At 40.9% G+C, this 27,576-nt stretch overlaps 1 protein-coding gene across 7 annotated transcripts in view; it reads right to left on the minus strand.

Moving 5' to 3' along the window:
- The window catches only part of lrmp (lymphoid-restricted membrane protein), a 33,460-nt gene extending 6,309 nt beyond the window's left edge, over nucleotides 1-27,151 (minus strand). For 5 of the 7 annotated variants that reach the window (XM_084345783.1, XM_084345781.1, XM_084345782.1 and 2 more), the window contains exons 1-30: nucleotides 27,028-27,151; nucleotides 25,324-26,066; nucleotides 23,814-23,924; nucleotides 22,681-22,861; nucleotides 21,278-21,336; nucleotides 21,069-21,144; nucleotides 20,454-20,612; nucleotides 20,248-20,365; nucleotides 19,602-19,652; nucleotides 19,341-19,418; nucleotides 19,019-19,075; nucleotides 18,684-18,743; nucleotides 18,018-18,082; nucleotides 17,669-17,762; nucleotides 16,999-17,145; nucleotides 16,363-16,464; nucleotides 15,460-15,611; nucleotides 13,898-14,009; nucleotides 12,717-12,996; nucleotides 10,767-10,819; nucleotides 8,558-8,657; nucleotides 7,141-7,321; nucleotides 6,069-6,156; nucleotides 3,152-3,198; nucleotides 2,830-2,918; nucleotides 2,501-2,694; nucleotides 1,526-1,610; nucleotides 1,318-1,369; nucleotides 1,206-1,233; nucleotides 539-679 (exon numbers count right to left, since the gene is read on the minus strand). In XM_084345783.1, the coding sequence (XP_084201909.1) occupies nucleotides 539-679; nucleotides 1,206-1,233; nucleotides 1,318-1,369; nucleotides 1,526-1,610; nucleotides 2,501-2,694; nucleotides 2,830-2,918; nucleotides 3,152-3,198; nucleotides 6,069-6,156; nucleotides 7,141-7,321; nucleotides 8,558-8,657; nucleotides 10,767-10,819; nucleotides 12,717-12,996; nucleotides 13,898-14,009; nucleotides 15,460-15,611; nucleotides 16,363-16,464; nucleotides 16,999-17,145; nucleotides 17,669-17,762; nucleotides 18,018-18,082; nucleotides 18,684-18,743; nucleotides 19,019-19,075; nucleotides 19,341-19,418; nucleotides 19,602-19,652; nucleotides 20,248-20,365; nucleotides 20,454-20,612; nucleotides 21,069-21,144; nucleotides 21,278-21,336; nucleotides 22,681-22,861; nucleotides 23,814-23,924; nucleotides 25,324-26,011 (3,648 nt within the window). In that variant the 5' untranslated portion in view covers nucleotides 26,012-26,066; nucleotides 27,028-27,151. The remainder of the gene's footprint in view (nucleotides 1-538; nucleotides 680-1,205; nucleotides 1,234-1,317; nucleotides 1,370-1,525; nucleotides 1,611-2,500; nucleotides 2,695-2,829; nucleotides 2,919-3,151; nucleotides 3,199-6,068; nucleotides 6,157-7,140; nucleotides 7,322-8,557; nucleotides 8,658-10,766; nucleotides 10,820-12,716; nucleotides 12,997-13,897; nucleotides 14,010-15,459; nucleotides 15,612-16,362; nucleotides 16,465-16,998; nucleotides 17,146-17,668; nucleotides 17,763-18,017; nucleotides 18,083-18,683; nucleotides 18,744-19,018; nucleotides 19,076-19,340; nucleotides 19,419-19,601; nucleotides 19,653-20,247; nucleotides 20,366-20,453; nucleotides 20,613-21,068; nucleotides 21,145-21,277; nucleotides 21,337-22,680; nucleotides 22,862-23,813; nucleotides 23,925-25,323; nucleotides 26,067-27,027) is intronic. The other 2 variants (XM_084345780.1, XM_084345778.1) reach the window with 2 other exon arrangements.
- Between the last annotated feature and the right edge of the window lie 425 nt (nucleotides 27,152-27,576).

Consider the following 27,576-nt stretch of genomic DNA (forward strand, 5'->3'; position numbering starts at 1 on the left):
GAGGCAAAAGAAAGGACAAAGGGCAAAAAAAAGATGACTGCACCTGACAGGAGAAACCAATAACAGTAATAGTAATAATAGTAATACCTTTTATCTGTATAACGCTTTTCAAGAGACTCATAGACACTTTACATGTAAACATAAAAGCAATAGATTACACAGATGGTTTTCCACTCATACCCACTAACACACACCTATTCATCACTTACATTTACAAATAAATCCATTTACACTTGATTGTGATGCAAGACGACTGTCCCCATTGTTGTTGTTGGCTGAAACTTGTTCAGACATGTCTTACTTACATGAAACCACAACACTTACTTAAAATAAAGCCAAAACATGCTGTGATTTTCTACACATTTTGACAACCAGGTATACCACAACAAGTATTATAAAGAGCTGCAATACAAATATTTACTGGGTAATCATCCAAAATGAGAATGTATAAACAATCATACTTGGCAGAATACAATTATTTTGTCTGGGGATGAAGCAAAACAGAAAGCTGGAAAGCTCCATGCGTATGCAGACTGACCTGCAGTAAGCCCTGGCAGCTGGACACCTCCCTGCGGACATTCTCCTCAGCCAGGTCACGTGACCTCTCCTCCAGCCGGAGTCTCTTCTCCAGGGTGAACATGTCGCACTTGAAACCCAACGCCAGGCGCTGGAACTCCGTCTGAAAACATGAAAAGGACACTTGACTTGGCACTCATTGCTGGACACATTCTGAATGTGGAATTATATCCTGCCAGCTGCAGGTGAGATCACCAACATTTCCTTGTTTGAATAAGATAAGAGTTGTCAGCTGTCAAAGACTCTACTATTGTGCCAATGGATGAGATAAATTATGAAACTTCTACACATTTCTGTAGAAAACCCTCAGATTTTCAAGATACTTTGAGGATAATGCATTTTCTATTGGCATGTTTCTGTGTATCTTATGGGCTTTCAGAAATTAGTGCAAACCTACAAACATGTAAACTTTGTATGTCTGATAAATATTTCTGATGGATGCACACTTAATCTGAGACAGAAGGCTGTATTAGAATAGAATGATACTTTGTACTGGTGATGATACAGACTCATTTGTGGCTTTTATGCTCTCAAACACACACAATCCCAAAACAAAAACTGTCCTTAACACACCAATTGTTTGCATTAATACTACTAGAATGCAGCTCTCAGATTTGATGCATACATACCTCTATTTCCTTGTCATTAGGGGACAGACTGCAGAAAAAGAGACAACAATCAAGGAAGGTCTTACACAAACATGATTATGTGCTGTGTTACAGTGATCACTTGTTGTCTCACCTGTTCCTGTCTTTTAAGGTTTCATTGGTGTCAGAGATCAGTGATGTCTCAGCTAGATAGGGAAATAATAAGTAGGTGTATCATGACTCAACAAATACCTGACAAAATGGTGCAAACACCATTTTGAGCACTAGCAGTTATTAAAAAATGGATTTAAGACAGCTGGTAAACATATATCTCGTATGTACACTGAATATATTACACATACATTCCCTTTCAGTGGCCATGCTGGTCTCACTTTGGTCCTCCTGATCCTTGTGCTCCTCGATGGCCTCCATGTTGCGTGACAGCTCCTGCAGGACCCGGACAAACGTTACTGCCGCCTTCTGCTCCTTCTCCCCTTCCTGCTCTCCCAACTCTGATCCCTCCATGCTCACATTGCCCTCCAAATCCATATTGTTCCCTTCACTCCCTCACTTTTCACAGCTCTTCTTCAACAGTTTTTACATAATAAAGGTGAAGTGTGAAGATTCAAAGCAGCTGGCAGTGTAGCTGCCTCTTGATTCTGAATGATCTGACTCTGAGTGGAGCTTAAATGAAACTAGGCACTCTCCCTTGCTCTCTCTCTCTTTTATACACGCACACACTGACACACACTCGCATAGCTGGAAAGACAGCATTTCATGGTGAAGGAAGATACCAATGCACCATTTCATCACTGTCAAAGACATTTAATCTTAATGACACCAGCTCCACTCAACATGATCCTGGTGCTTCATCAAACTTACTTTTAGGTTGGTTTAAGTTATGTTTAAGCGTTTAATAAAATTTAGTGCTAACAGAAAACAAAACATTGAAAAACAAATCTTAAATAAAAATGATGCATTATGGCAGAAAACTGAACCCAAAGTAACTTGTACATTTGTATTTTTAAGTGTAGAGATCGCTATTTTAAACACTTTTAGCCATCAGTTCGTATTACATAACTGCTGCAAACTCCACCATAATCATCTGTCGTACCAGACCCTAAATGAAAATAATAACTGAATTAGCTTGAAAGTTTTATTTAAAAACAGCCAACTTATATAAAAGTCAGTAAAATAGTTAAAACTACAGTAGAAAGATCTACACAAAAGTAGCGATCAACTCCAACAGCAGTCAAGCAAACAACTTTAACTTCTTGTCACCATTAATATGTACAAATACTAATCCAGCAGTCCAGTGGGAATAGAGCAGGTCTTACCAGTTCCCTCTTATTTTTGCCACAGAGGAGGAGGGCGTCCTTTTTAGCTGCTGAAGCCTCTGAATGGTTGGGGTCAGAGGTGACGCTGCCCATGCCGCTCCCTGATTGGCTGGCATGTATGAAGGAGGACCGTGACTGAGGAGAGCTGCCGTCAGGAAAGGTGGTTGCTCCACTGCTGGTGAGCTGCTCTGTCGCTGTGAAGGAAGAGTTGGTGTGTGGGTGGGCAAAGTTACACACAGATGAAAGAAGGCGTAAATAAACAGTTAAGAAATATCAGGTTCTCTCTTTCTCTCCTTCCTGCACACAGATTTGAGCATTTTTCTTCCTACCTTCCATACTGGCGGCTACTGTTGGAACCTCGGCTGTGCTGTCCTGCACACTCTCCTCTTCTTCCACCAACACAGGCAGCAGACACGTGCTGGAACACATACAGTTCACCTTTACACAGGAGCATTTACTACAGCATTTGCGAAAAAAAAAAATAAAAAAAAAAATAAATCAAATCAAATCTTTATGTCGGTTCCAAAAGAATATGCAGATAAAACAGCTCTCTCTAGGCAGAAATCACTAAAATCTTCAGGAGTTATTACTACTGCTGGAAAATGAAGCAGTGTTGTAACTTCAGCCAACAGTTGACAGTGAATCACTCACCTGTCCTCCGCTGCTGATCTGTCTGCCGACTGGTCCTCGCTCAAGCTCTGAGATGGACAAACGTAAAGGAAGAGAAGGAGGGAGGGGGTAAGAAAATGACAGGTGGGCTTGCTGCACAAAATTCTACCCTGCATTAAAACAAATGGCCAATGATTAAAGACACCCATACATCCACATACATGTAGCGTACCTGTCCCATGGCAGTGAAATGCTATCTAAGCTGTACAGTAAGAGTGTGGATGAGAAAGATTGGGCTGATTCCTTATATAATGTGGAGCTTCATAGAGAGCCCTGCAGCTCTTTGAGTGTGTGTGTGTTGCTGAGAGGGGTGCTCAGAGAACACGTTAACACTGGCACAGTGCTAAGTAGTGGAGGCGGACTGCGTGCATACACAGTCGTGTGAACACACACACACACACACACACACACACACACACACAAAATGGAGCAAGGTGAGCAGATAGAGCAATGCAATGGGATATTGTGTAATGAGTCTGCATAATATCCGTTTTGACACTGCTCAGAATAGGAGAGAGCTGCCTCACCATTTTTTAAATACAAAACCTGAGGAGACTTTAATGCCATTTTATATCCCTGGGCCTCATTTGTAACACTGATTTACGATCCATTTTTATCTTAAATATAAAGTAGAAAACCATGTAATAGCAGTTATTTATAAAAGCTTACTTCGACTTGGAAATGATCTCATCTCTAAGCAAAGTCAAGACTTCACTTCAGTGATTTTCCTGCTGGTTATGTAGGGGTATTGCAGTTTGGGACACAAAGCCTGTGGAGGACTTTGCAAGGTTTTTAAATGCTCATCTTTTATGAATCGAACCTAAGCACACCGTCGGAAAATTATCTTAAGATGAAGTTCAAATATAAATTGAAGAAATTCTTTTACAAATCCCAAAGAAAGGAAAATGAAACTGCTCAGTTACCTTTAAGCATCATTAGATTTATCGCATTAAAATCCAATGATCTGACCTAACATTCTTTCCGAAGAGCTATTTTCAAAAAGTTGATATGATCCAATCCTCCAATCTGATCCTAACCCTAACCACAAAATGTTGTGAATTTGCCCATCAAGCTTTTTCCTTGCTAAATAATACAGTGATCATCCATAACAAGTTTGACTTTTATGCTTGCACAAAGCATTCTCGGTCAACACATACAACAATATGTGAACATAAGGTACTATAAGTCATGTTTATCATTTATCGTCTCGTTGTACAAATATGTTAAAAGTAAAAACACAACATAAATGATTGAATTTTGCTTCTTACTTCCTATGAAAATGTCTTACATTTACAAGTAAAACTATTTGAATATATCCAAATGATTTTGTTCACAAAAAACTCAAACTTTAAGAAACTTAAAACCAGGAGTTGATTCTTAATCATCAAACATTTTCTCCACCAGGCTTTTAAGAGTGTAAAGGAGGATTTTATTAACATGCTGAACACACCCACAGCTTCAAAGCTCATCTTTCTTGGCTCCCCTCAGACTCTCTCTCAGTAGGGAGGCAGTCCAGCATGCCACCAGCAGGCAGGAGACTAAATAAACCAACGGATCGATCTCTCAGCAGGATACAAAGCAGGCTGTGGTGAAACAGCATCACAACAGAAGTGGGCCTCACCTCTAACATGAAGGAATTGCAAGCCCATGCGAGGCAGAGGCTGGGCATAATTACCATCAAGCAATCTTATTGTATGGACCGTAGATCAAAGCCTCTCATTGTAAACACTAATTGGTCCAAAGGGGGGAGAAGATACAGTGAAGATCCATTGTGTCCAGGCCTTTGCTAATGAGCACTGTCATTAATCAAGTAAAAGGGCCAAACATTTGCCATTTGAGCTTCTCAAATCTGAAGATTTCTCTGTTTTTTTTATTTTAACTGGAGATTTTTTTAATGCAATTGTTCCGACATTTAAACCAACAAAAGTTGTGATCAGTTACTTAAATAAAATATATTAAAATATTAATTAAAGCGACAAAATGCAGAAATTGGTATTTAATGCAATTTGGTGACGCCCCAAAAGTTTCTGAGTACAACACCACTGTCGTAAATACAAATCCCAGGTCTGTAACAATTTGTAAGACATAATGTGGGTGCTAACTACAACCAAAACTCATTACATCATAACAATGTTACATGTTGACAACTTGTATCTTGAAGTAAACGTGTGTAATGCTGTGATCCTACCCTCTCACTGAAGTTACCTAGTGCAGAAACAAGTGACAGGGGGGCGGAGACACCATTCATTTTAAAAAGGTAAAAAAAGTGACTTAATAATGCTTAAAGTAATAGATGTTCGTTAATTACTATTCATTACATTCATACAATTATTCTATTTCAACCTTCTTTGATCTGCTCTGATCATATATTACATATTTCTTGTCTTTTGTGCAGTGCTATATCCGATCTTTAGAAAATCTAAAGCATTTCAACTTGAAGTAAATATCACGGTAATGTAAGCACTTTAACACCGACACCATAGTGAGACATAAAAGTCATAAAAGGACTTTGTACTTGCCTCCTTTGGCAGTAGCATTCAGAGAACCAGTTAGCCCATCCTGTGACTCCCATTAGCTTTAGTCATTATTAGAATGATGGCCAACTGATTCAATGATCTTTCCCTTCATTTTACATCCCTGCCCTCTCCTCTCTGCCCAGGGCGAGGACTCCCTCTGAGTCTTTCTGAAGGAAAGCCAGCCCCCGCCCTGCCCACTGAAAGCCTCCTCATTTCAAAACACATCTACTCTCATTCAGCAGAGGCACACATGAAGAGCAGAGAGAATAGAGAAAGAGAGAGGGTCCAAAAGAGGAAGGGGAAGCAGTGGGGAGCCGCTGCTAAAGAAAATAGAGGAAGTTGTATTCCCTCACACATTAAAACACTTCTTCTCTGCTACTAACCTTTGAACGTCTCATGGCTCCTGTGCTCGAGTCCGCCTCGCCTTCTTTTGCTTCTTCTCTCCCGCGGTCCTCACTGGTCGGCTGGGTGCTAACCACAGGTCAAAGGTCAACTGTCAAACACTGTTCATTTTCTCAGGCTTGACGTATACTTCAGATACACTTTCTATCTATCTCATAAGGTACAACTGATAGAAACAGTATGAGAGATGAGGAACAGCCAGTCGCTTTGTAGGTGGACTGAACCTATGCAAAGCATGGCTGCAGAGATACTAATTAGGCTGCACACTCCTCCCACAGCAAGGAAAACACCCATTTGACTAGCAAATGTGGACCAAGTCATAGGGAAATGACGCAACACAGTAAAATGGTGACTTCAACTTTGATGATAACACCCATCTATTTCACATCTAGCAGGGAGGGTCTATACTGCTATGAAAATGAGTCAGGATGCTGGGTGAGGCTATGTGGTGATGTCAGTTTCATTTCAGTATGGAGGCTTCTGTTTTGTGGGGTTCTCTTATCCAAACAGCAACTCCACAGGTGTGTATGTGGATTCATTTCCTGTTTAGGTGTGATGGAGACAATAAATTTAAAGATAGAGCGGTAGCTTTATCTTCTTTTCCTCCTCTACAACAACCATCTCAGTGGGGATTTCTTGCCAGGTCACCAGCTAATGCATCATATGTAGTCAGTAAACTTCCCCTTTCTTTTTCCCCTCAGTTTCTGCATTGGTTATTTTGAAAAATCCTGTTTTGTCACTCAGAAATTACGTCAGATGTGTAATGGCCCCGGTGTATAATCTGCTGCGTCACCTTTGAAACCGCTACTGCCCTGTGTAAGGTGATCCCTCACTCTCTCTCAGAGAAATAAGGAGATGACATATCTGTTCTCATCATCTAAACATTTGCATTCTTTTGATTTGTAATTTGTAATTTCTAATAAACTAGTTGAAATATGCTAAACCACATCTGCAATACTTCATATAATTTGGAATTTGCATGAGAAGAAAGGCAGCCTAATACTCTCCAGTACTGTCCAGTCTATAAAGTACAACATTTATTTTTTCATTCACCTCTCAGTCTGGATAATGGTCCCATCTGGTCCAGGTGATGTACTGTTGGGGGGAACCATCTCAGCTGCTGTAGGAGGGATGTTGCTAAGTGTTACTGTTTGGTCCTGCTCAGTAGAGTTGGTCAGATTTTGGCCAGGACCACAGGGGGGAGACTCTGTAGTCTTTGGGGCATCTGCATCTGCTTAGAGAAGAAAACAAGAGAAGAAAAATGGGTCCATCCTAAAGGGTCATCTTGAACCATTTTTACACCAAAATAGCAAGGGAAAACCCAATAGGCAGCAGAGACAGATGAAAAAGTAATAACAAGCCAGTGGCCTTAACTTCAACACACATATTCTCGCGTCTTGGTTTGCTGTGTCCAACCTGGTGTTGCGTTTTAATAACAGCTGTTCAGAGCCGCAGCCGATACTACCCGTGACTACTGCAGACTTATTTGGCGCAGCAGTAAATGCCTGTTGTACACATTCATACTGAAGACAAAAGCCAGATTTTCATGATTTTTTTTTGTCCAGTGTGAAAGGGGTAATATAGATAAACATTCAGTGTGGTGGTCAGAGCATCCCAAGATTACAGGCTGTTGAGTTATTAGCAGTTATATTATACTGTAATGAGTTCGTACATGCCCCAGGATGTATTTTAACACCTGAAAACATCGCTTGCATGCAAATGGAGTACATTAGCTTCAATGTTTGACTTCATGTAGTAGAAAAATGGGTTTAACACCCAGATTATGTTTATATGGGAAATACGACATTCATGACTACTGCATTTTAGTAGTAGAATTGTTGAATAGTTGAATAGTCGATTAATCGCAGGAGATGTGTCATATTATTTCATCCAATAAGAATTATCAATTCTTATCCAAAAGGTCTCAAATAACCCAGGGGGTGGGTGAAATAACAGAGTTCTCTATTTGCTCTCAGAGACAGGACTGATTGGATTAAACCCCCAAGCTTGTCTGAGCTTGAGATACTGTTTAAGTACAGTAACAATGCGAATGCTCTCTAGCAAGATAACTGGAGTTTCCTATTCTAATTCACTTGGATTCTGCTTCTAAACACAGGAAAACAGAAAATTATTGTTTTAAAAAATGCAGTAACTAAGTATATGATTTTACAAAGCAGTTGTGGAATTCTGCATTAGAAAAAAAGACAAAAATGTTCATACCGTGGTATTTTGGCGAGTCTGACCTTTATCTTGCAAGATTTAATAAAGTTCTCTCTCCTCTAAACAAACGGCTAACATACCAAGTGAGTCAGGAAATGACTCACTCTTTGGTTAAGTTGTAAATGCACACAGTGTGAAGACTAGCTGACAGTACGGGGAGAAGAAAATGAAACAGAAAGGGAGCGTGTGATCAACATAGAGAGTGAACTACAGAGAGCGAGGAAGAAAGCGAGGGAGGTAGAGATCTTACTGTTGTTCTCTGAGTGGGACCGATCAGGGAGAGCATCCGCCTCTGGGTGTCTAATGCTGACAGCTTGTGAGTGGGCGCTCAATGGTACTGCAGCCTCTTCCTGAAAGCACGCACATGCATACACACATACACACACACATGCATACACACATACACGCACATAATGATAAATATTCAGAAAGGAAAGGGGTGAAAAGATCAAATAAGCAACACACATTAAGCATGAACCAAACAACAGGCCCACAGTTAACAGAAACAAATCTTTGTCAGATGAGAAGACATTGCACAATAAGTCAACATAATCTAGTGGCTGATGGACAGCACAAAGCATCTGTTTAATCAGTAATGGATTGTTGGGAAGACCCCCACTTAATGTCACCTCACAGGAATTCAAAGCAAACATCACTGACTGCAGCATGATGGAGTGTTTGAATTAGTTTTACCAACCTCGCAGGCGTGAAATTAATTAAGCATTGAGGACGGCAAGTGAGCAGAATACACAACACCCAAGATCAGAAAGTATGATCAGACATTGAGATTATAGTTATGTAATGTGCAGTTTATGTATAGCATGCATTGTTATTTGGTGCAGAATAAATATGGAATATATTCATTTTCAAATGTAGTTGAGTAATCCTCTCTTTTGCCAATAGCATTACAGCAGGCAATTTTTCCCTTTAATCTTAGTGTGACCCCAAAGTTTCATCAGTCATTCTATATAAGGAAGTGGAAAGCTTTAACACAAGCACGCAGACTGCTGCCTGTGACCAGAGGATGTGAATTATGATGATGTGAAGAGTTATTTGGTAGGCAAATGGCAGAAAGAGAAAAAGAAAGACAGAGATAGTGCAGATTGAAGCTTAGGAGAGAGGAATAACAGACAAGCAGCAAAAATAACATGTACATTGGAACCAATTACATTAACATCAGATTCATAAGAAAGTAATATAGGGCAATATTGCCAAACATTATTTTAGATCCTTTTCATACCTTCCAGGCAGTCATTGCTACCCATTCATTACAGAGTAGTTGTAAAAGTACTATAGTAACTTAAGAACGCAGATATGTCCATAACAATGACAGGGACTGTTTTTAAGAGTCCTCCTTGTCGATGATGAGTTCAAGGACAGTCCCATAGCTGACATATGTAATTGAAAACTCGGAAATCTAATATTTAGCATCCTTATACTCACTTAAACAAATAGCTTGCAAACAAGCCTCTGCTTGTAAATGTATAAACAAACAAGTGTGATGGATGTGACGAGAACTTTTCATCTCCTGCAAGTTTCAAGCTAGTTGTCATACAGTAGTGAGATTAATAAAAAAATGAATCAGTAGCTTGAAAGGTTTGTCCAATTCTAAGTACAAATAATTTGTAATGAATGGATTAAAACATGCCACAACAGACAAACATGGGCCTTTAAAGTTACATTCAATTTAAATTTAATTTCAAAGAATCTTTCAAATCTCCTTTGACGTTGTTAATCATAACTTTAAAAACTTCCTACTTCCTTCCCACCATCACAAGGGAAATAGTGCGTATTCCGGTAAAGATCTGTAAGCCAACTATTTTCAAATAGGAATGTACGCCGAGAGCCAAATCTGTTGGAACTGTCCAGCTTCTTGCTGATGCACACTTAAACACCTGTCACACACCTGGCAGCTTCCCAGTACAGCTACAGTCATCTATTGTTGGCCTCTGAGCAGATTGAGATTCAGTGTCTTGCTCAAATGAAAGGGATCCTGATTCTGCGTGAGAACATTTGACATAATCATGAAATCACTGCATTAAGCTACAAGCACGAGCTTCCATACGGTCAAAACTCGTGTGATGATAATCACATGCAAACCATCACAAATTAATTTGGCTTCCCGATATTGAAAGATGTTTACATTCAGTTTGCCTATATTTTCACAGATTTGTTTCAAGGAAAGATCTCCTCATCTTCATCTCATCTATTCAAGATAATCTTCCAACAACGAAAAAGAAGTTTACTTGTCAACGTTTCAGGGACGCAGAATGTTCCACTCATTAACATGCATGTTAGTGATCTCAGTAATTAATCTTGTACTGTACATTCAGTAAAATACTATGAAAGATAAGCAGAGTTAAAATGATAATACACTGAGGTCACATGCATGTACAATCCCAAACATGGTGAGCATCTTGTACGACCCATATAACTAATCCCATGACAATTCAATTTACCTGTACAGATTGACAGTTCACCTCGGGCTCTGACTTGGCGTGGGTTGCAGAGTCTGTAACAGATACAGAGGAAGAAGAAGAGAAAATCTAATATAAATCAGGAAACAACTTGTCAGATGGGAAGAATGGACTAAAAAAGGGCCAAACAAAGAAGCTGTTCATTCAAAACCCTAACCTTCATCCATCTACAGGGGTTAATCACCATACAAAAAAATGCAACCCCACCTTTTACCATAAAGGGTCAGATTGTCTATTATGCAAGGCATTGAGTTGGGGGAGGGGCAGAGATTCTAAAATACCATGCATGGCTAAGGTGGCATTAATGACCACATTCGCACTATGGTTCATCTTTCTCTTTGCCTGCCAGCCGCTCATGCAAGCAGAGGAATGGAGGATTACTGAGCTCACTTCGTGGCCTTAGACCGGTCGTACACCTGGCCATACAAGGACCTTGAGGAAGAGAGGATTTCACACACAGACACACACTCGCTCTCAAACACAACCTTTATAAGACTAGGGCCACAACATCCATAGAAGGCAGGGGTCTACTTCCATGGCCACAGACTGTGTGTATCCTTACAGTGAGCGAGTGTGTGTACTGTACTGGTGCTTCAAGGGTGGCTGAGTGCCCTGTGACTCCCATGGATTACAGGGGGATAATCCACACAGTCACTCTCACACACACACACAAATCAACACTCAAAGACAATAACAGCCTGTAGGCTGTTCTTCACCTTTAGAGTTTAGCTGAAGCACTTTGTCAGACCGAGGAAACCTGCAAATTGGTGCATCAGCTGGATGTGTGAGTGATTTTTAAGTTATTGCAATGTTTAACTTGATGGTCTGAGATTAAAAACTGTGGCTTCACAACAGGTGCTCAAGAGAGTAAAATAAAACCCTCTATAACTTAAATATGGATACTATCAGTAATCAATACCAGTGTGCATATTCTCCCATAATTGCATACATAAAAAATGCAGTTTAGCTTTGTGTTGCTACGTACTGAAACATCTACACATTCCAGTAGATAACATTAGCCCATTAAAAAGGTTCACTATGCAATAGTTTTTAAATCTCTAAAAATTTTTTAGATGGACTTAAATTAGTATTACATTAGTATTTTTTAACATTTGCGCAAAACAGGCTTGTGTCTGAGTTATGGTGGGATGAACACAAAAACACACAGACATTGTCCATCAAGAAGTCCCATAGTTCAAGACTATAGGATGGTATAACGACAAATAGATACTAAAAAAGTTACATAGTACTTATTTAAAGTTAACTTGTGGAGACTCTTGTTTGAGTCGCCCATCACAATAAAGTTGTGTGAATGTACAATAGTGTTAAGTTTCAATAACCAGCAAATTTGGAAAATGTTTATGTAGTTTTTATGTTCAAACTATGGTTTCAATATTCTCGTGCTAAGAGGACAGAGGATGTACTAGCTCACATTCTTGTTGCATGACGCTAGCTCAAGGCTTATTTCTACTGTTAATCCTACTGCGTCAGATTCAGAGATAGGAACAGAGTGAGCAGAGGTCAGAATGAGGCTACAAAAATATGAAACTATATTTAGCCCTATTTGGTTTGATTTATGAGGTTCCAGTTAGCCCTGGGCCAATTCTGGTGTAAACTGGGTTTAAAAGGCTCCAGGAAGACTGCTCAAAGTTCTCAACTTTAACTGGAACAAATTCAGAAGATTTAATCTGTTGAGAGCCAATTCAAATTGAATAGCTTCAGTTGCTACCATTAGTATTACATTTAGTGGTTCTTTATGGATAAATCTACATCATATAACCCATCAAGATACTATATTAAATACACATAAGAATTGTTATCTTGAGCTATATTACTTGGTGAAAGTCTAACAAAAATTATGAAAAATTAAGTAGTTTCGGTGTTGAGATTCTGGCTGGTGGTCATTCTGTCCACCGTTGTGACCCCACTCACCTTGACTCCCTCTTGCTCCACAGTGCCCCAGCTGGGCCTCCCCAGAGAGGGCAGATAGAGGAGTGGACGTGTCCCTCACTTCTCCCTCTCCTGCTGTGTCCACCACCATCCACTTCTCTTCCCCGTCCTCTTCTTCACCTCTGTCTGCCAACTTATCCGCTGTCTCTTCCGGCCTGCTGTCCGTTCGCCCGCCTTGTTCTCTGCAATTCCTCTCTGCCAACTCGTTCTTCAGGAAGTCTTGAAGGGCAAACTCCTCATCCCAGTCCAAGTCATCTCCAGGCTAAAAAGAAAAAACAACCAAAGAGAAAAACAAGGTCTCAATAAATAAGATGCACAAAAACCTGCAACAAACCCCACTGTGGCAAAATCCAACTGCAGGAATGGAGGTGATGAAGCTGAAGTGGAGCAGTGACAGCTATCATGGTTAAACCATTGCGGAAAAAGTAAAACTTTTCCAAAGGATGACCCTTTTAACAAAGCTGTCAGCAAATCATAACAGAGTTCACAGATTCTATTCTGTTCTCCTTGTTGATTAAGTCCAATGAAAAATATAAATCTAGGGGTTGTTTCCTGATCTGGAGCTATACTGAATTATTTCAAAGACACAACCGGGTTTTTTGTCAAAGCACAACTTGTTTACTGTGTGCAAATCTATCCACTGTACCTAAGCACCAAGTTCATTATGCTTTGCAGTGAAAACAATGCTACTGTAATGGAAATGTTCAAGCATGCTTCAGTGTATTTTGTGCGAGGAGCAGTGCGTAGGTGTGTGGCCGCATCTGATTCTGTGTGTGTGTGTGTGTGTGCACATGTCCACTTCAACCGCCAACTCGCACTCAGCTCTTTTCTAGCAGATATTCCATCTGTCTGAATACAGTAAGAGCTCTGTCCCTGCTCACTAAGCGAGCCTTTCAATATCCTTCTATTGTGGCAACTGAATATTCATACATGCAAAAACACATACATGTAAATGATTAAAGTGTCATACAAACTGAATATGACTTTAATGCCAGAAACACATCCAAAGAGTGAACTTGACCTCCCACACAGTGTACATCCATGTATACTGGACTAGATTAAGATTAATTCTGAGAATGGTGGAAGCAAGTAGCTGCTGCTGTTTATCAAATATACATTTATAAATTTGAGGCCCATGACCCAGCCTGCCCTTCCTCTCTGACCTCTTCCTCTGGTGCAGGTGTCTGGGATGAGGCCTCTCTGCTGTCCTGAGGCGTCTTTAGCTGCTCCAGCTCCTCACACAGCTGCCGCTTCTGGTTCTCCTGCTCCTGCACCCTGCATGCAACAGTACAAAAATCCTGTTCATTAAAACCAACAACCAGGGATATTTGTTTTTTCCCAAAAAATGTGGTAGAAACAAAATCTTTGCTGTTCAGAGAAATACGAAATCCTATTTTAGGAGACAGTACAGTGGACATACTGTACCCAATCCGCAGGCCCATGCAGTGTCCCATTCTGTTGCCCAGGGTGACCACCGCCAGTTCTCCGACTGGCCCAGTAACAGTTTCTTCACTTCACGGTTTTGTAGATCCAATACCAGCGCAACCTTCTAATCTCAGCCTACAACCTCAAATGTGTTCTACAACAAATCCCTGATCCTAGTCCTGTCTTATAGTCCAGTCTTACGCTCAACAGTATGCGTTAGCCCCGACACTCCAGGGCAGGAGGTACAACTATTACTTACAATGAGTCCCTGCAGTTCCCCTTACTCCCAAACAACATCAAGTTTCCTGAGTTTACCCTGGCAACTAAGCACCAGTAAATCCCAGCTGGACAGCCTGACCAGTTCCCCCTCTCTGGTCTGATACTGTACCACGCTAGCTCTGTTATATATCTGAAGGGGATGGCCGTCTCCATGAACACACACATAAACAGACACACACGCAAAAGGCGAGGCAAACCCATCCACAAAGAGTGAGGTCCAGAATTGGCCCAGACTCCGACCTAGTGAGGCGGGCTCTTTGGGGTCATTGAGGTCAGCAATGATTGACAGGTTTTTCCCCCACTCAACACAACTGAGACACAGCACTGGAGAGCAGAAAGACTCACATTGCAGGTGTATGCCATTAAGTTATGTGTGGTGTTATTCATGTAGCGTCTCAGAAAGTTTTAGAAATGTGGACTACTCTGATCGGCAGATCTCCTTTGACAGCAGAAATAACTTTGCTTGCATTAAATCCTCTTAAGCTTTGCCCAGTAACTTTTAAATCAATTCAGGACCATGTCGCATTTGAGATCCTGGAAGCTCTGCAAGCACCCAAACAAGCTTACAGAGACCGCTATAGGCTTGTATGGACTTGGAAGGTCAGCTAGGCTAACCAGCTAGCCTGATAGGTCACTATGCTTAAGGGCAAGATATAATCAACATCTATCTCCCTTACTAATGTCCTCTTCTGTGACATCAGAATTACCTTACTTAATTCTTTAGCTCTGCCTGCTAGGGTTTAATTCAAACAGTGAGATTACTGCCGCACAAGAGCAACTCCAGCTTAAAGAAATGTTTTCCTACCTTACAGGCTAGTTGTATTCAATACGCCAGCACAAGATCCACTGCAAATCTATTCTCTTCCATCTTGCTCTGGTATTTCTCTTTCACCCTCCTCTGCGCTCATACCACATCCTCAAACATCACTCACTTCAGCAGCTCACATATTTGTCCACTGCCCACTGATTTTCACAGACACTGCCACACATGCACAGGGAGTGCAGACAAAGATCTGCTCACCTGACGGAAAGGTGCAGGATCTCGGTGCGGGACCTCCTCATGTTACTGGCCATTTTGATCAGCTCCTTCTCCAGCGAGTCGGTGTACTGGGCCAGCTGGTCCAGGCTGAGGGCCCAGTCTGCCCTTTTCGAGTCCAGTTCGGCCTGCACGGTCTGTGGGATGACAAGGCCGAGGAGTCAGCCTCTCGCTGGGGTGAAAGGCCGCAGGCAGCCTTGCAGCCTGAATAACCGAGTTTCTTTTATGCCTCTGAAAAGTTCTGACACCTAACTGACAAACAATCTTTCCATGTCAGCCAGCAGCACGCTGAAGAACCAGCCAAAGACCGAGTTGCACTGGTGCAGCTCTGCTCCACTAATGATTTCAGTCTCATTTGGTATGTTTACTGCTGTATGGCAGTACGTGGCTAATGAATGCAGAGTGGCAACAATGCAGGAGGAGGGGGTGATAGAAAGTGAGTGAGAGAGAGAGAGAGAGAGATACAGAAAGTTGGAGTGAGGGAGGAGGGGAGTGGGCTGTGTTCATGGTACAACACACTGACTAAATAGCACTGCTTGGATGGGGCCTGTTGGAGAGTTATGTAAGTGAGAGATCTCTAGAGAGGAGAGATAGTGGGTGGGAAGGAGAGAAAGAGCAGATAGGCAGTGATAGATGGAAAAAGAGCAACAGGTGGAGGGAGAGAAAGACAGAAATCACATTACATAATTTAATGATTCATTTTATAAAAGGTAGTTAAACGGCCCTTTTCAGTCTGAAATGAACCTGTACACATATACAAAAGGATCTAACACTGCAGTGCACTGTTAACCTGAGACTTTTCTTAGCTTATGTCAAGACCTTCAGGTAGGCTGACACTGAACAAAATCTATAAAAATCTGTCTGTGAAAGTGTGTGAGTGGATGTGACCTGAAGACCGGTGCCTGTGTTGCCCCCTGGCTGTGCGTGGTCGTCCAACAAGCCTCCAACTGCAGACAAGACAGATGCAGCTTCCTCTGTGAAATCCCTTTTCTGAGAAACATAAAGAGAAAGTGGTGAAAGAGAAATACTGTAAGATGGAAAGTCATTATGCACATTAAATGCAAACATAAACCTAACGTCATGTTTGTTTATTGAATTTGACTGAAACTTCAAGGTAATCATCACTTCTCATTGTAGCTAAAAAGTTAATCTGACACTTGTGTTTCTTGTGATTTTAAACTACTTAAAGTTTAAATCAAGTCTGAAGATTAGCCACATCATCATACACATAAACAGTTGCCTTTTTAGCTTTTAGCAGCACCTGAAACATTAAAATACTATACCAAAAAGCTACAAATACATTTGTCATATGCTACTGGTGATGCCATGCTGGTTTTGTGTTGACTGGAACGGAATGACATTTACACTCAAAGCAGTCATTTGCAAGTCAAAGTGTTTTATATAACACTTTATACAAGTGAAAAATGGGGTTGTTACACAGATGCAATTGCACACTATTCACCAATCTAAAGTCAATTAAAGGATTTAAGTGCAAGTCAGGGTTCACTTAATCACACTTGTTACCAGTTTGTTTAGGAGGCTCTTGAACTCCTGGGCCATGTGTTCAGGGCTGGGTCCCTGTAGCATCAGCAGTACCTCCCTGTCAAGTGTCTCATCCAGCGGGGAGGCAAAGCTCATAGTGGTGGAAAAATGATCAAGTCCATTGGGGGCCTGCAGTATGCATTTATACAAACAAGTCAGCAGACTAACTATAAAACAGTCACCGTTGGTCTGATTATTACATAGAGGCTGGACTGTGGCAAGTACACAACATGTGAAACACTGCAGCTAATGTTCAGACAGTGCTTTGCATTGTCCGTCGAGTGTGTGAGAGGCCCTACAGCATGAGGAAGAAAAATCTTGAGAGATGAATCACCTGCCTGTAGGCATAAATAATCTTCCCATGAAGGCAGCAGAGATCAGATGAACTATAAACTGAGATTACACAACATTACCAAAACTATCTTAAAAACTAGTTCCTGTTCAAGTGCTTAGTCGGTGTACATGCTGTATCTGTGTGGGATGCAATCAAGTTTATATGTGCAACAGTTTGGTTACTACAAGGAAGATATCCAAGATGTGTAGCCGCCATGAGTTATCCGTCTGTGGTATAAAAGACCAAAGCAGGGTTTACAGAGAAAAAGATTCAGAGGGAAGCAAATGAAAGAGACAGACAAAGTAAGAGAGTGCTGACCTCCAGTGGTGACTGTGCCAGAGCCAGTTCTGTCTGCAGGGATCCTGAGCTGCTCTGGTTCAACCTGTAGGCCACCGACAGGGACAGACCAGCACTGTGACATACACAAGGACAGGGAGTGAAGAGTGGAGTGCAAACAAGGTAACAAAAAAATGTCAAAGGACACATTTTCCCCATAAAGTGCAAAAAATCTTACTTTTTTTATATATAAAAAGATACAGTTTGTGGCGGTCTCTCTCCCCAGAATTAATAGTGTGATAAAATAAAACTAGGCTAATGTCTATATCCTTAGTTGTTAAAGTTAATATCTCAAACACGGTCAATCCAAGGCTATTTGTCATTCACTTACCCAGCTAGGTCTGGATGCATCATCTGCATCTGGTTCTCCAGCTTGCTCTTGTCTGCTCTCAGCAGCTGGAAGCAACAACAGAGACACCACCATAACTCAGCCCACCCCTTTAGTTATTTACAGGTCAACCACGTGTCCTGCTGATAACCCACTAGAACAACCCTGTTGACTATAAGACCAGTGTGTGGAAGCAGGTGATTTAACTCCCACAGTTGGTCAGCCAATGACGCACAGCTGATAACTGTATAAACACACTGAACATAGCGGAGAACTGTCTGTACCCAAAAATACTCACATTTAGCTGTACAAATATTCATAAATATTTTGAAAAATAAAATGACTACCTCAAGTTCATAGTCAATATCTTATTCAAGATATAAGTAATGTGATATGCTTTTGAAGTGACCAATCTGACGCAAACTTCATTTAACATGAGGATTTTTTTCATTGCTGCACACAGGAAATCAGTGAATCACAGGACAATTTTCTGCAGACTCGGGTCAGCTAAAAAATAAGTGGTGGAGTTGGACAATAGGTTTGTAAGGAGTATATCAAAGGTCTGCATTGGCATGAGGAAGGAGCAAGCAGAGAGATCAGGAACAAGTGAAAGCATAAAAGAGCATCTATGAGAAGCTAATGATAGGATGTGAAGTTCAACACACTGACCTCTGTGATGGAGGAATATTCCTCTACTGCTGACTTCAGCTCATTTATCTGTCTGTTCTTCTGTAAAAGGAGGATAAAGGATACAACAAGTGTTTTCTGAAGAAACTAAAAAGAGGGCAATAAAAAATTACCTTCATCTGGATTTTTTTTTTTTACTTATTAGAATTAATTTAACACAATTAGTAGCTAAAGCTACATTTCAAAGGTTTCATTCAGACTGAATCTCTGATTGGATTCAAGAAATTCAATGTATAGAATGATCACAACTGCCACAAAAAGTTTTACAGTGAGTAATAAGGATTTGTTTTTTAAAAACATCATAAAAAGGCACTGACCTCTAGAATCACAGCTTCCTTTTCACTAACGACACCATCAAAAGAGTGAATCTGCAACTGAGGACATACAAAGGGCAAAGTTACATAAGATTATAAAGAAGGTACAGCACGTTGACACAGAATTACAAATTGTTCCTGAGACAGATTGACAATGCAAAGGTCATTTTTTGAGGAAGGAAGATGGATTTAGACTCAAAAATGTCTCAAGGCCAGAAAAATAGAATAAGAGAAGTGCACTGTAAGAGAAGTAAAGAATGACAGAAGGGATGTAATAATTCAGAGCTATATATAACAAATAATAACGGACAGACAGTGCAGGTACCTGTAGGTCAGCGTTAATGTCACACAGCTCTGCTATTCTCCTCTGAAGCTCGTCTGTCTCCATGGTTACCTTGAAGTTCTGGGGAGCCATCAGAGGGGAGTTAGGTCAGGTGGTCACATCCTTTTATAAAAAAAAACTTGTAACAACATACTCTTTGTAAACCAACTATAAATGGATGAGTGCTACTGATCCCCTGCAAGTCAGGTTATTGATTTTACTGTCAACTCCTCAGACAAAAGCCCTTTTTGGACAGTCAAGTACCTCTTCTTGAAGAGAAGCAATCTTGGCAATGAGACTCTGGTTTTCTCTCTCCTGAAAAGAAGAAAAGCAATCAATAGCAATACTCAGTCATAAACTTTCTATTCTGTTACACTCTGACATCGTGACCTGAAGAGTTTTGCGATTTTATCTAAAGTTTGACTGCAGTCTGGGATGTGGACTTATTCGGGCTCATTTACCTTCAGCTTGCATTTACAAAAATCATATGTACAAAAAATGTGAATTGCAGTTTGCAAGTGCTTCAACCAAGGCTCGTCAATAAACAACACAATTTTCAAAGCCATTTTGTTTTGGATTTGGGGTGTTACCGTCTACACAATTTCTGGCAATGTAATACAAAAGAAAAAAAAATAAGACATGGCTCTAATTTCCAGCCACAATTAGTAATGCAAGTCAAAGTGCCCCAGTTTGTCATGGCTGCACTGAATGTCAAGTACAGTAATTTAATTCTAATCCAAATGGGGTCAACAACAGTTGATGATTTGTTTATGTTCAAACATTGCAGTTGAACTGTGCTGTACTGTATTGCAGACCAATAGTGTAGGCAAAGATAACAGACACAAGCCATCTGTTTGCAAGCAGAATGCATTTTTATAGATTCTCTTTGTGCAGCCCGAGTTTGACTGACCACATGTTTGCTGTGTGCGGAGGCGAGAGCTCTGCCTTCTTCCGTACAGCTCAGAGTGGCCTTCATCTCCTCCACCTCCTCCTTCAGCATTTTCTCCTTTTGCGCCAGCTGATGGTTACTGCACAAGAGGAAAAACAGAGATAGAAGTCAGCAAACCACTACTACAATAAATCTGTGCTGTGTGTTTGCATGTATGTGCATCTTACACTCTGGCCTGATTGCGTAGCTCCTCATTCTCCTCTGCCAGCTTCTGGTTGCTGTCCTCCATGCCCTCCACCACCTGCTTCAGCTTCCTCACCTCCTCCTCAAGCTTTTGGTTGCTCATCTGCAGGTCGGCAACACAATATACCAGCTCTGATGTCTCACTGTGGGGAGAAAGACACAAACACTAATATCCTTGGCTTAAATTGGGCTGCACCATCACATCCTGACAACCAAACTCCACCGTAAGAGCTTCACTCTGTCTCCTTTAGTAAGTCTACTCTCACACTTTTGACTGAAAACATTCACTTTCAGACACTGTCTGACACTGGCTAAAGTGTATTGTTTGCAGTTTTATTTGCATGGCATTACTGCCAGCATGGAACTTATCTAATAATTTAAGTAATTAACACCTAAGGCAAGAGAAAGTAGGTATAATAATTAAAGCGCTAGTAATTGTAACTCGTTTATAAGTTACAGGAGTTGCCTCAGTGAAAATGTACATGCTTATTGTTACCCTTGGCTGGCTGGTCATACACACTAATAAAGCCATTGGTTAGCTTATTATATGAACATGGACACTCTTATTCGTTCATACAAACCACTTACAAATCACTTACAATTCTGCTCTGGATGCCTCCCCTCCAAAGGCCTCCAAGCTTCCTGAGGTCATATTGAGCAGCATTGACCTCTTGGCTAAAACACACACACACACACAGATCCAAAATACATTAAAACATCTAAAGCTGAAGGTGTTATTAAAATGAGATGTGTGTACAGTGAAACAATGAAATCAAAGGCAAACACGAGTGATTACACACACCCTTACCAGACAGGCTGTCTCTGAATTTTACAGAGTCCTGTGTGACGTCATCTGTTGGCTCTTCCCTGAGATAAAACAGAGAAATCAAACATCAGATTGTGCAAGATCAGTTGCCTTTATGATATTTTTCCAGCGTTTGGCAGTCATGCACTATACTGTTGCTTTTGGACCCCTGAAAAAATGCTTGAAATGAGGGTTGAACTGTTTAATTCTTGGTGCCTGGCAGACCGAGCACTAAAAACAGTCAGTTCTCTGCTCAGTCTGAAACTCATTCTCTATGTGATGTTTAAACAGAGCCTGGACATACTGCAAAGCGCTCACTGGCTAAGGCACAGTCATTATGCTTGTGAAAGATATAGTGTGTGGTCGGACACCTCATGTATACAGATATAAGATGCATCGATAAAAATGGACCTCTATTGTTGTCCTTCAAAGTATGAAGTCTTCAGCTTTATTCACAGCCCACACATCAGGACAATTTTAATAAGTGATAAATGAATATAATATAAACTTAAAACAAAACAATTTGACTTTCAATTTTAACCCTTCATCGGAGCTGCATATCAGACTGAATTAAGGTGTCAAGTGCACATTGACATCAACCTGACAGTGTGCAGTGTGATTACGCAGAACTGCCTCTGAGACAAACGACACAATGCTGTTACATTAAGATGCACACAGCTGAAACTATGGGGAAGAAAAAAAAAATCATCTTTCATCTGACGCATAACCCGCCTACACAACATCTACTTGCATAACTCAAGCACAACATACGAGTGGTTCTTCTCTGAAAGGCTAAAAAGAAACCACAGGCCTGGTAAAAGACGTTGCAAGCTGTCCTTTTCATGCCACATTAAAGAGGCTGGAAACTATTCTGCAAATGTGTAGAAAGAAAAACGTGGAGAAAATTTAGTATATCGTTTCCGCTAACATATAAATTACATTAACATATGCTTAACGTGCAAAAGAGGAGGCATCTCACCTTTTATACCCGTCATAACACTACACAAAAAATGAAACCACTGACTGCACAAGCTGTTATTTTCCTCTGAAACCACCAGTTGTCACACATAAAATTTTAAATAGGTACTCTAGCCAGACAAAAACACGAGCAAAAGAATACACAGATAACCAACGATTAATCCACTACTGATTTATAATCCTGTACTAGCCACCTAACAGATTTCACTTTTCTCTTTCATCCACACAGGAAGGTCACAACACGTCCTGTAGCTCCAGAAAAGCACAGCTGGACCTTGATTCAGCATTTTGCTTAAGATTATTTTTCTCTTAAAACAGAGACCTCCAGCCATTTCAAAAACTAAACCCCTTACAAAGCCAAAAAATTCTCTCATTTTTTAATAAATAATCATGTACTTCAGGTTTATAATGCCTGCTCCTCATTATACCCATTGTTGCGGCAATCATCGATCCACTCCCTCATGACGGCGTGATACGTGTCCAAGTCAATGGAGACGTCTTTGTGTTCTGGATCGAGCATGTTGCAAAGTTCCTCCAGTCCGCTGTCTTCTGAGCTGCGGCTGGTGGTGTGACGCAGGTAGTCCACAATGTGAGAGACGTACACTTTACCTGCAAGATGAAAGTAACACAGAGACACTTAAAAGAAATCTTCTGCTCTTCCTGTTAGAGAAATGATGGTTAATATATTAACAGATTTATTATGTGCGTTTCATTTTTTGTAACACAGCACTTCTCCTCAATCTTGTTGTCTTTGTTGGGTTATAGGTGCACGCTGCAAAAGCAGTAACCATAGCGACAGGAAGAATCAAGACTAAATTCTTTTCTGCAGTTCGTTTCACACATTTCTCAACGCTGACTTCAGTTTTTTTTCTTTTAAACTCTTCAGCCTTCAGTTACCACAGCATCGAATCTAAACTGTGGACTAGTTTTCTTTCATCTCACAAAAATCCATTCAATGATCTTTCAATATTCATTAATACTTCTCTCACTAAAACTCAACCGCAGACAATACACCATGTACTTTTCAATATGTTTACACATGGTTCTCCTTAATTTCATATACAACAAAACACAAAATGTAATCAGGCAGAACTTAGCTATATTTCTTCCGACAAACAAAGACAGAAACACACATGTCCACCTGCCCAGCACAAGAAATCAGAAGAGATCAGATCCAGAGTTCAAGAAAAAAGAACAAAAATGTTGAAAGAAATGACCACCACCTCCATATCCCTGCTGCACAAGATGGTTCACTCCAAATGGCATTAAAAGTGTTAAACACAGACAACACACAAGTCTGTGAACAGATGAAAACTCTTAAAGGCTGAAGCGATAAATAGAACAGATTTGTGTTGCCAATGCTGCAGGCAAAAGAGACAACACTGATATTGTGTGACTGTGGGAAACTGAAGGGAACACACACTCATACTACCCTCAATGAAAATTATAGTTTGTCACTTGCCGGCTGTATTCAGCTTGCTGCAAGACTAAAATGCATGACCCAACCATTAATGACCTTGTGTGTGTGTGTGTGTGTGTGTGTGTGTCCGTGCGTGTGTACCTCGGCGCTGGGTGTCACAGGCATGGAAGATGGTATCAAGCAGATTCTCCTCACAGATGAGGCTGATTTCTGCCATATTTTCCTTCCTGTTTTCAGAAGCCAGTGATGATCCTGGACATGAATATGCAACAAACACACACACAGTGTTGACTTTTTGTAGAAAAGCAGGCACATGATAAATATTCCTTCAGGCACGGCAAAACCTGTAATGGCATGATGGCCTGAAACACTATTGCAGTTACATAATGCAAGTTGGTTCAGGGCTACAAGTGCAAATTAACTAGCCATGGGGGCCCCATTAACACTTATCCCCACTCTCTGTGCAATAACTTCAGTTTTTTATGCTGGAATACAATCTCATCCCAGGTTTTTCTATGTGGTACTTTCATTAGAGAAGTTGTAATTTAGGAATATGGAACAAGTAAGCACCAAAGTGAAGTAATGTAAGTTTTGACAAGAAAAATTACCTTAAGGCACAAAAAAAGGATAAACAAGGATGCCATGCTCCTTTGTGCCCCCTCAAGTTCTTGAAAATTGTTAGCTTAGCATAGTTGGTAATTCATCCCTGGAGGAGTCAGATTTTTCTATCTGTACTAGAGCCTGTATGATTTATTGGGCGATACTGACCTGTCATACACAAATTGGTATTTGCCCAATAGGCACTGATTAAAAAAAGGGTCATTTTTAGAGACTATAATACAGAAAAAGATACTTGGGTTAATGTAATTATTCAAGTTTCCAGTGAAGTTTACTGATTCAGTGCACGGACATAACTTTAGAATCCAAATTGTTCAACTTTACAACATCCTGCCTCCATTACATATCTTTATAACAAAATAACCACATTTAAGGGATCATTACAAAAAATGTCCATATATCGGTCGACACATCGATATCAGAATTTTTTACTCTGCAATATTGGGATCAGCCCCAAAAAAATCGAACATCAGTCAACCTTCGTTGTATACATTTATATAAACAACCTTGCCAGCACCAATTTTGTACCTCTTGAAGTAAACCAACTGAAATTTGGGACTTTCATGTGGTTTAAGCCTTTGTGCCTTATTGCTAATTTGTAGACCGCTTATTCTTCTATTTTATAAAGTAGCTGCATTCTCCCTCTTCTTCTCATTAGTACCATCTAGTAGCACACATCAGATTCCCTGTGTTGGAAATCCAATTAAGGAAAAAAAAACTATCAGTCAACAACCAAAATCTTATATGCTAGAATCAGCATTTCAAGTTTGTCTTGCTGGTGAAAATATTAAACACTAAACTGAAGTTTAGACCAAACAAAGTCTGCTAACAAGCTTTTCCCACAGCTTTTACCTGAACCTCACACTTCTTGTCAGTGGAGTGTCAGTGTCAGGGAGATGTGACTCAAAGCAATGAAAAAATAATAAGTGCACTTTGAGTTAAGTTCTTTAGTCAAACTACTGTTGCTTTCAGTTTTGTGTTGCTGCTACAAAAACCTTCACATCCAAGCTGGCCCTCAGCCGCTCCTCCCTACCTCCGTCTCCCATGGACAGTCTTTTCACAACCAGAGCTGGGTAGGGCAGCTCACACTCGGTCAAGTTCCCCGTGTCTCCTGAGCAGAAGTTAAGGTTGTAGGATACGGTGCTGTGGTTTGGAGTGAAGGTATGAGACAGAGGCGGGCTCCTGCTCCGCTTCTCGCTCTCGGGCTGAACCGACTGGGGTCCTCGTGTGAATGTAAAGTAAGGGGACTCCTTGGACTGACCCGTGGGCGTCGAACAATACCTCTGCCATTTCTTAACTTGTCTCAAATCACTCCCATCAGCACCTCTCCTCTCTCCTAGTGTGCTAGTGATGGTGTAAGTGACATTAGCTGGCATAGTGGGAGTGGAAGGGATGGACATGGGGACAGAAGAGCCCAGGCTCCTCTGGGACACTGCAGAGCTCGGCATACCCATCCCTTTCCCCTTTCCCTTCTCCTTCTCCTTCACTCTCTCCTTCCCCCTCTCCCCCTCGTCTCTGTGTGTGGCCCCTTTCTTCAGAATGGCCTCCAGGTTGTGCCTGAGGCCACACTGTGTGCTGTCGTAACTGCTGGAGGACAGTTTGGGAATCTGGAACGGTGAATTGGGCTCTCGATCACCGCGCCACTGAATGGTCTGCAGTTTGCGGCAGATGCTTTCCACAGGATTGTGACGACGATTGGGCTGGGGCGTATAATAATCCATGCTGCTGATGGAGAGGCTGCAATGCTGGCTTCCTGGCTAGAGGAGAGACTGAAGTCTGTGGAGAGAAGAGCAGAAACTATTTTGTTTGTAAAATAGAGACATAAATAATAAAACACAGAGAAAGCCATGGTTATTCTGCTGGTAGATGACCAACACTGCATAACATCACACCATGATGTACTTGACAACTGGCACATTCAGTCTGTGTTCCAAGATTCAATGGCTATCATAGACAGGAGTCTGTTAAGAACTGTAAGTGGAAAAATGTAAGATGAAGAGTAAAGGAAAGAGATAAAATGGACATCAAATTAAAATCCTCCCTAATAAGATTTATTCTCATTATGGATTAATCCTTTAGACCATAAAATGTCAAATTGATGTCTTCAATTTGCTTATTTTTTCTAAAAAAAGAAACACACCAAAACCCAAAGACTCTTCATTCCCTATCACATATGACAAAGAAAGAGCTGGAACCAGCAGATGTTTTTACATTTTAGCTTGTAAAAACGACAAATCAATTACCAAAACAGCGGATATGTTCGGATAGGAGATTCCACAGAAGTTACAATACATGCAAACCAGTCCACAAGTTTTCACATTTTGAAATCCTGGCTTCTCAGTGTGGAAAGATTAGAGCACAAATGTGTTCACATCCGAAGCATCACCTACTGAAGCGCCAGGTGCGCAAACGAGCTCATTAATCCAAGAGAACACAGCAGCATTTATTTCAGTAAAATATTCAGTAAAATATCTCTTTTTTTTTTTTGCTGCAGATGAAATAAAAAAAAATGCAACTGGTTGTCACAATTAAATGCGTTATAGTATATTTGCAAAAGAGCAACTCTCTATACGAAGAACACGCGTAACAAATGCATTGAACAGATTTAGGAGATAAATGCGTCAGCCTACGACAGCCACGCTACCTGGACAGTTATTTTATTTTATCGTCAGCGATAAAAAAAAATTATATCCACACATACACATGACCGTGACCACCACGTCCAACAAAAACCCACCTTCTGTATTCACTCTCTCAAAACAGCCTTTGTTTGCTAGCAGGACACAGGTTTTTTGTTAGCTTTTGCGAGCAAATATCCGCGACGAAATGTTTGGAACCAACTGTCCGGGCGCGCACGCAGAGAGCACGCGCACAGGTAGAGTGAAGCACAGCGCTCGAGACCGAAAGAGTTAAACCCCGCGCGCGTGTCCCTGGCTCCGAAAAATGAGCCGGCAGCCCCTCCCTGCGGCCTGAAGGAGACACTGCACCCAATGTATCAGTCTACGACTTCATATTTTATGTAGGTGGGGTAAGTTTTAATTTCGTTAAGTGTTTTGAGCTCGTCCCAGGTGATAGTCACCCCCCCCCCCCCCCCCTTTAATGACTCACCAATAATTAGACGTGTCAGACTGTAAATAGATTAAATAGCAGACAGAAACAAGCAAACAAGCAAACAAGACAAGAAGCTCAGTATAACCAAGTCAAGGGTGCTCAAATATAATATTGACTAAATAAATTTGGATGTCTGGTGTCATGACTACTAGGACTGGTTTCAACCTGAGCACGC

Source organism: Pagrus pagrus (genome assembly GCF_965226575.1).
Source record: "Pagrus pagrus genome assembly, chromosome: 23".
In the NCBI taxonomy this organism is placed as follows: Eukaryota; Metazoa; Chordata; class Actinopteri; order Spariformes; family Sparidae; genus Pagrus; species Pagrus pagrus.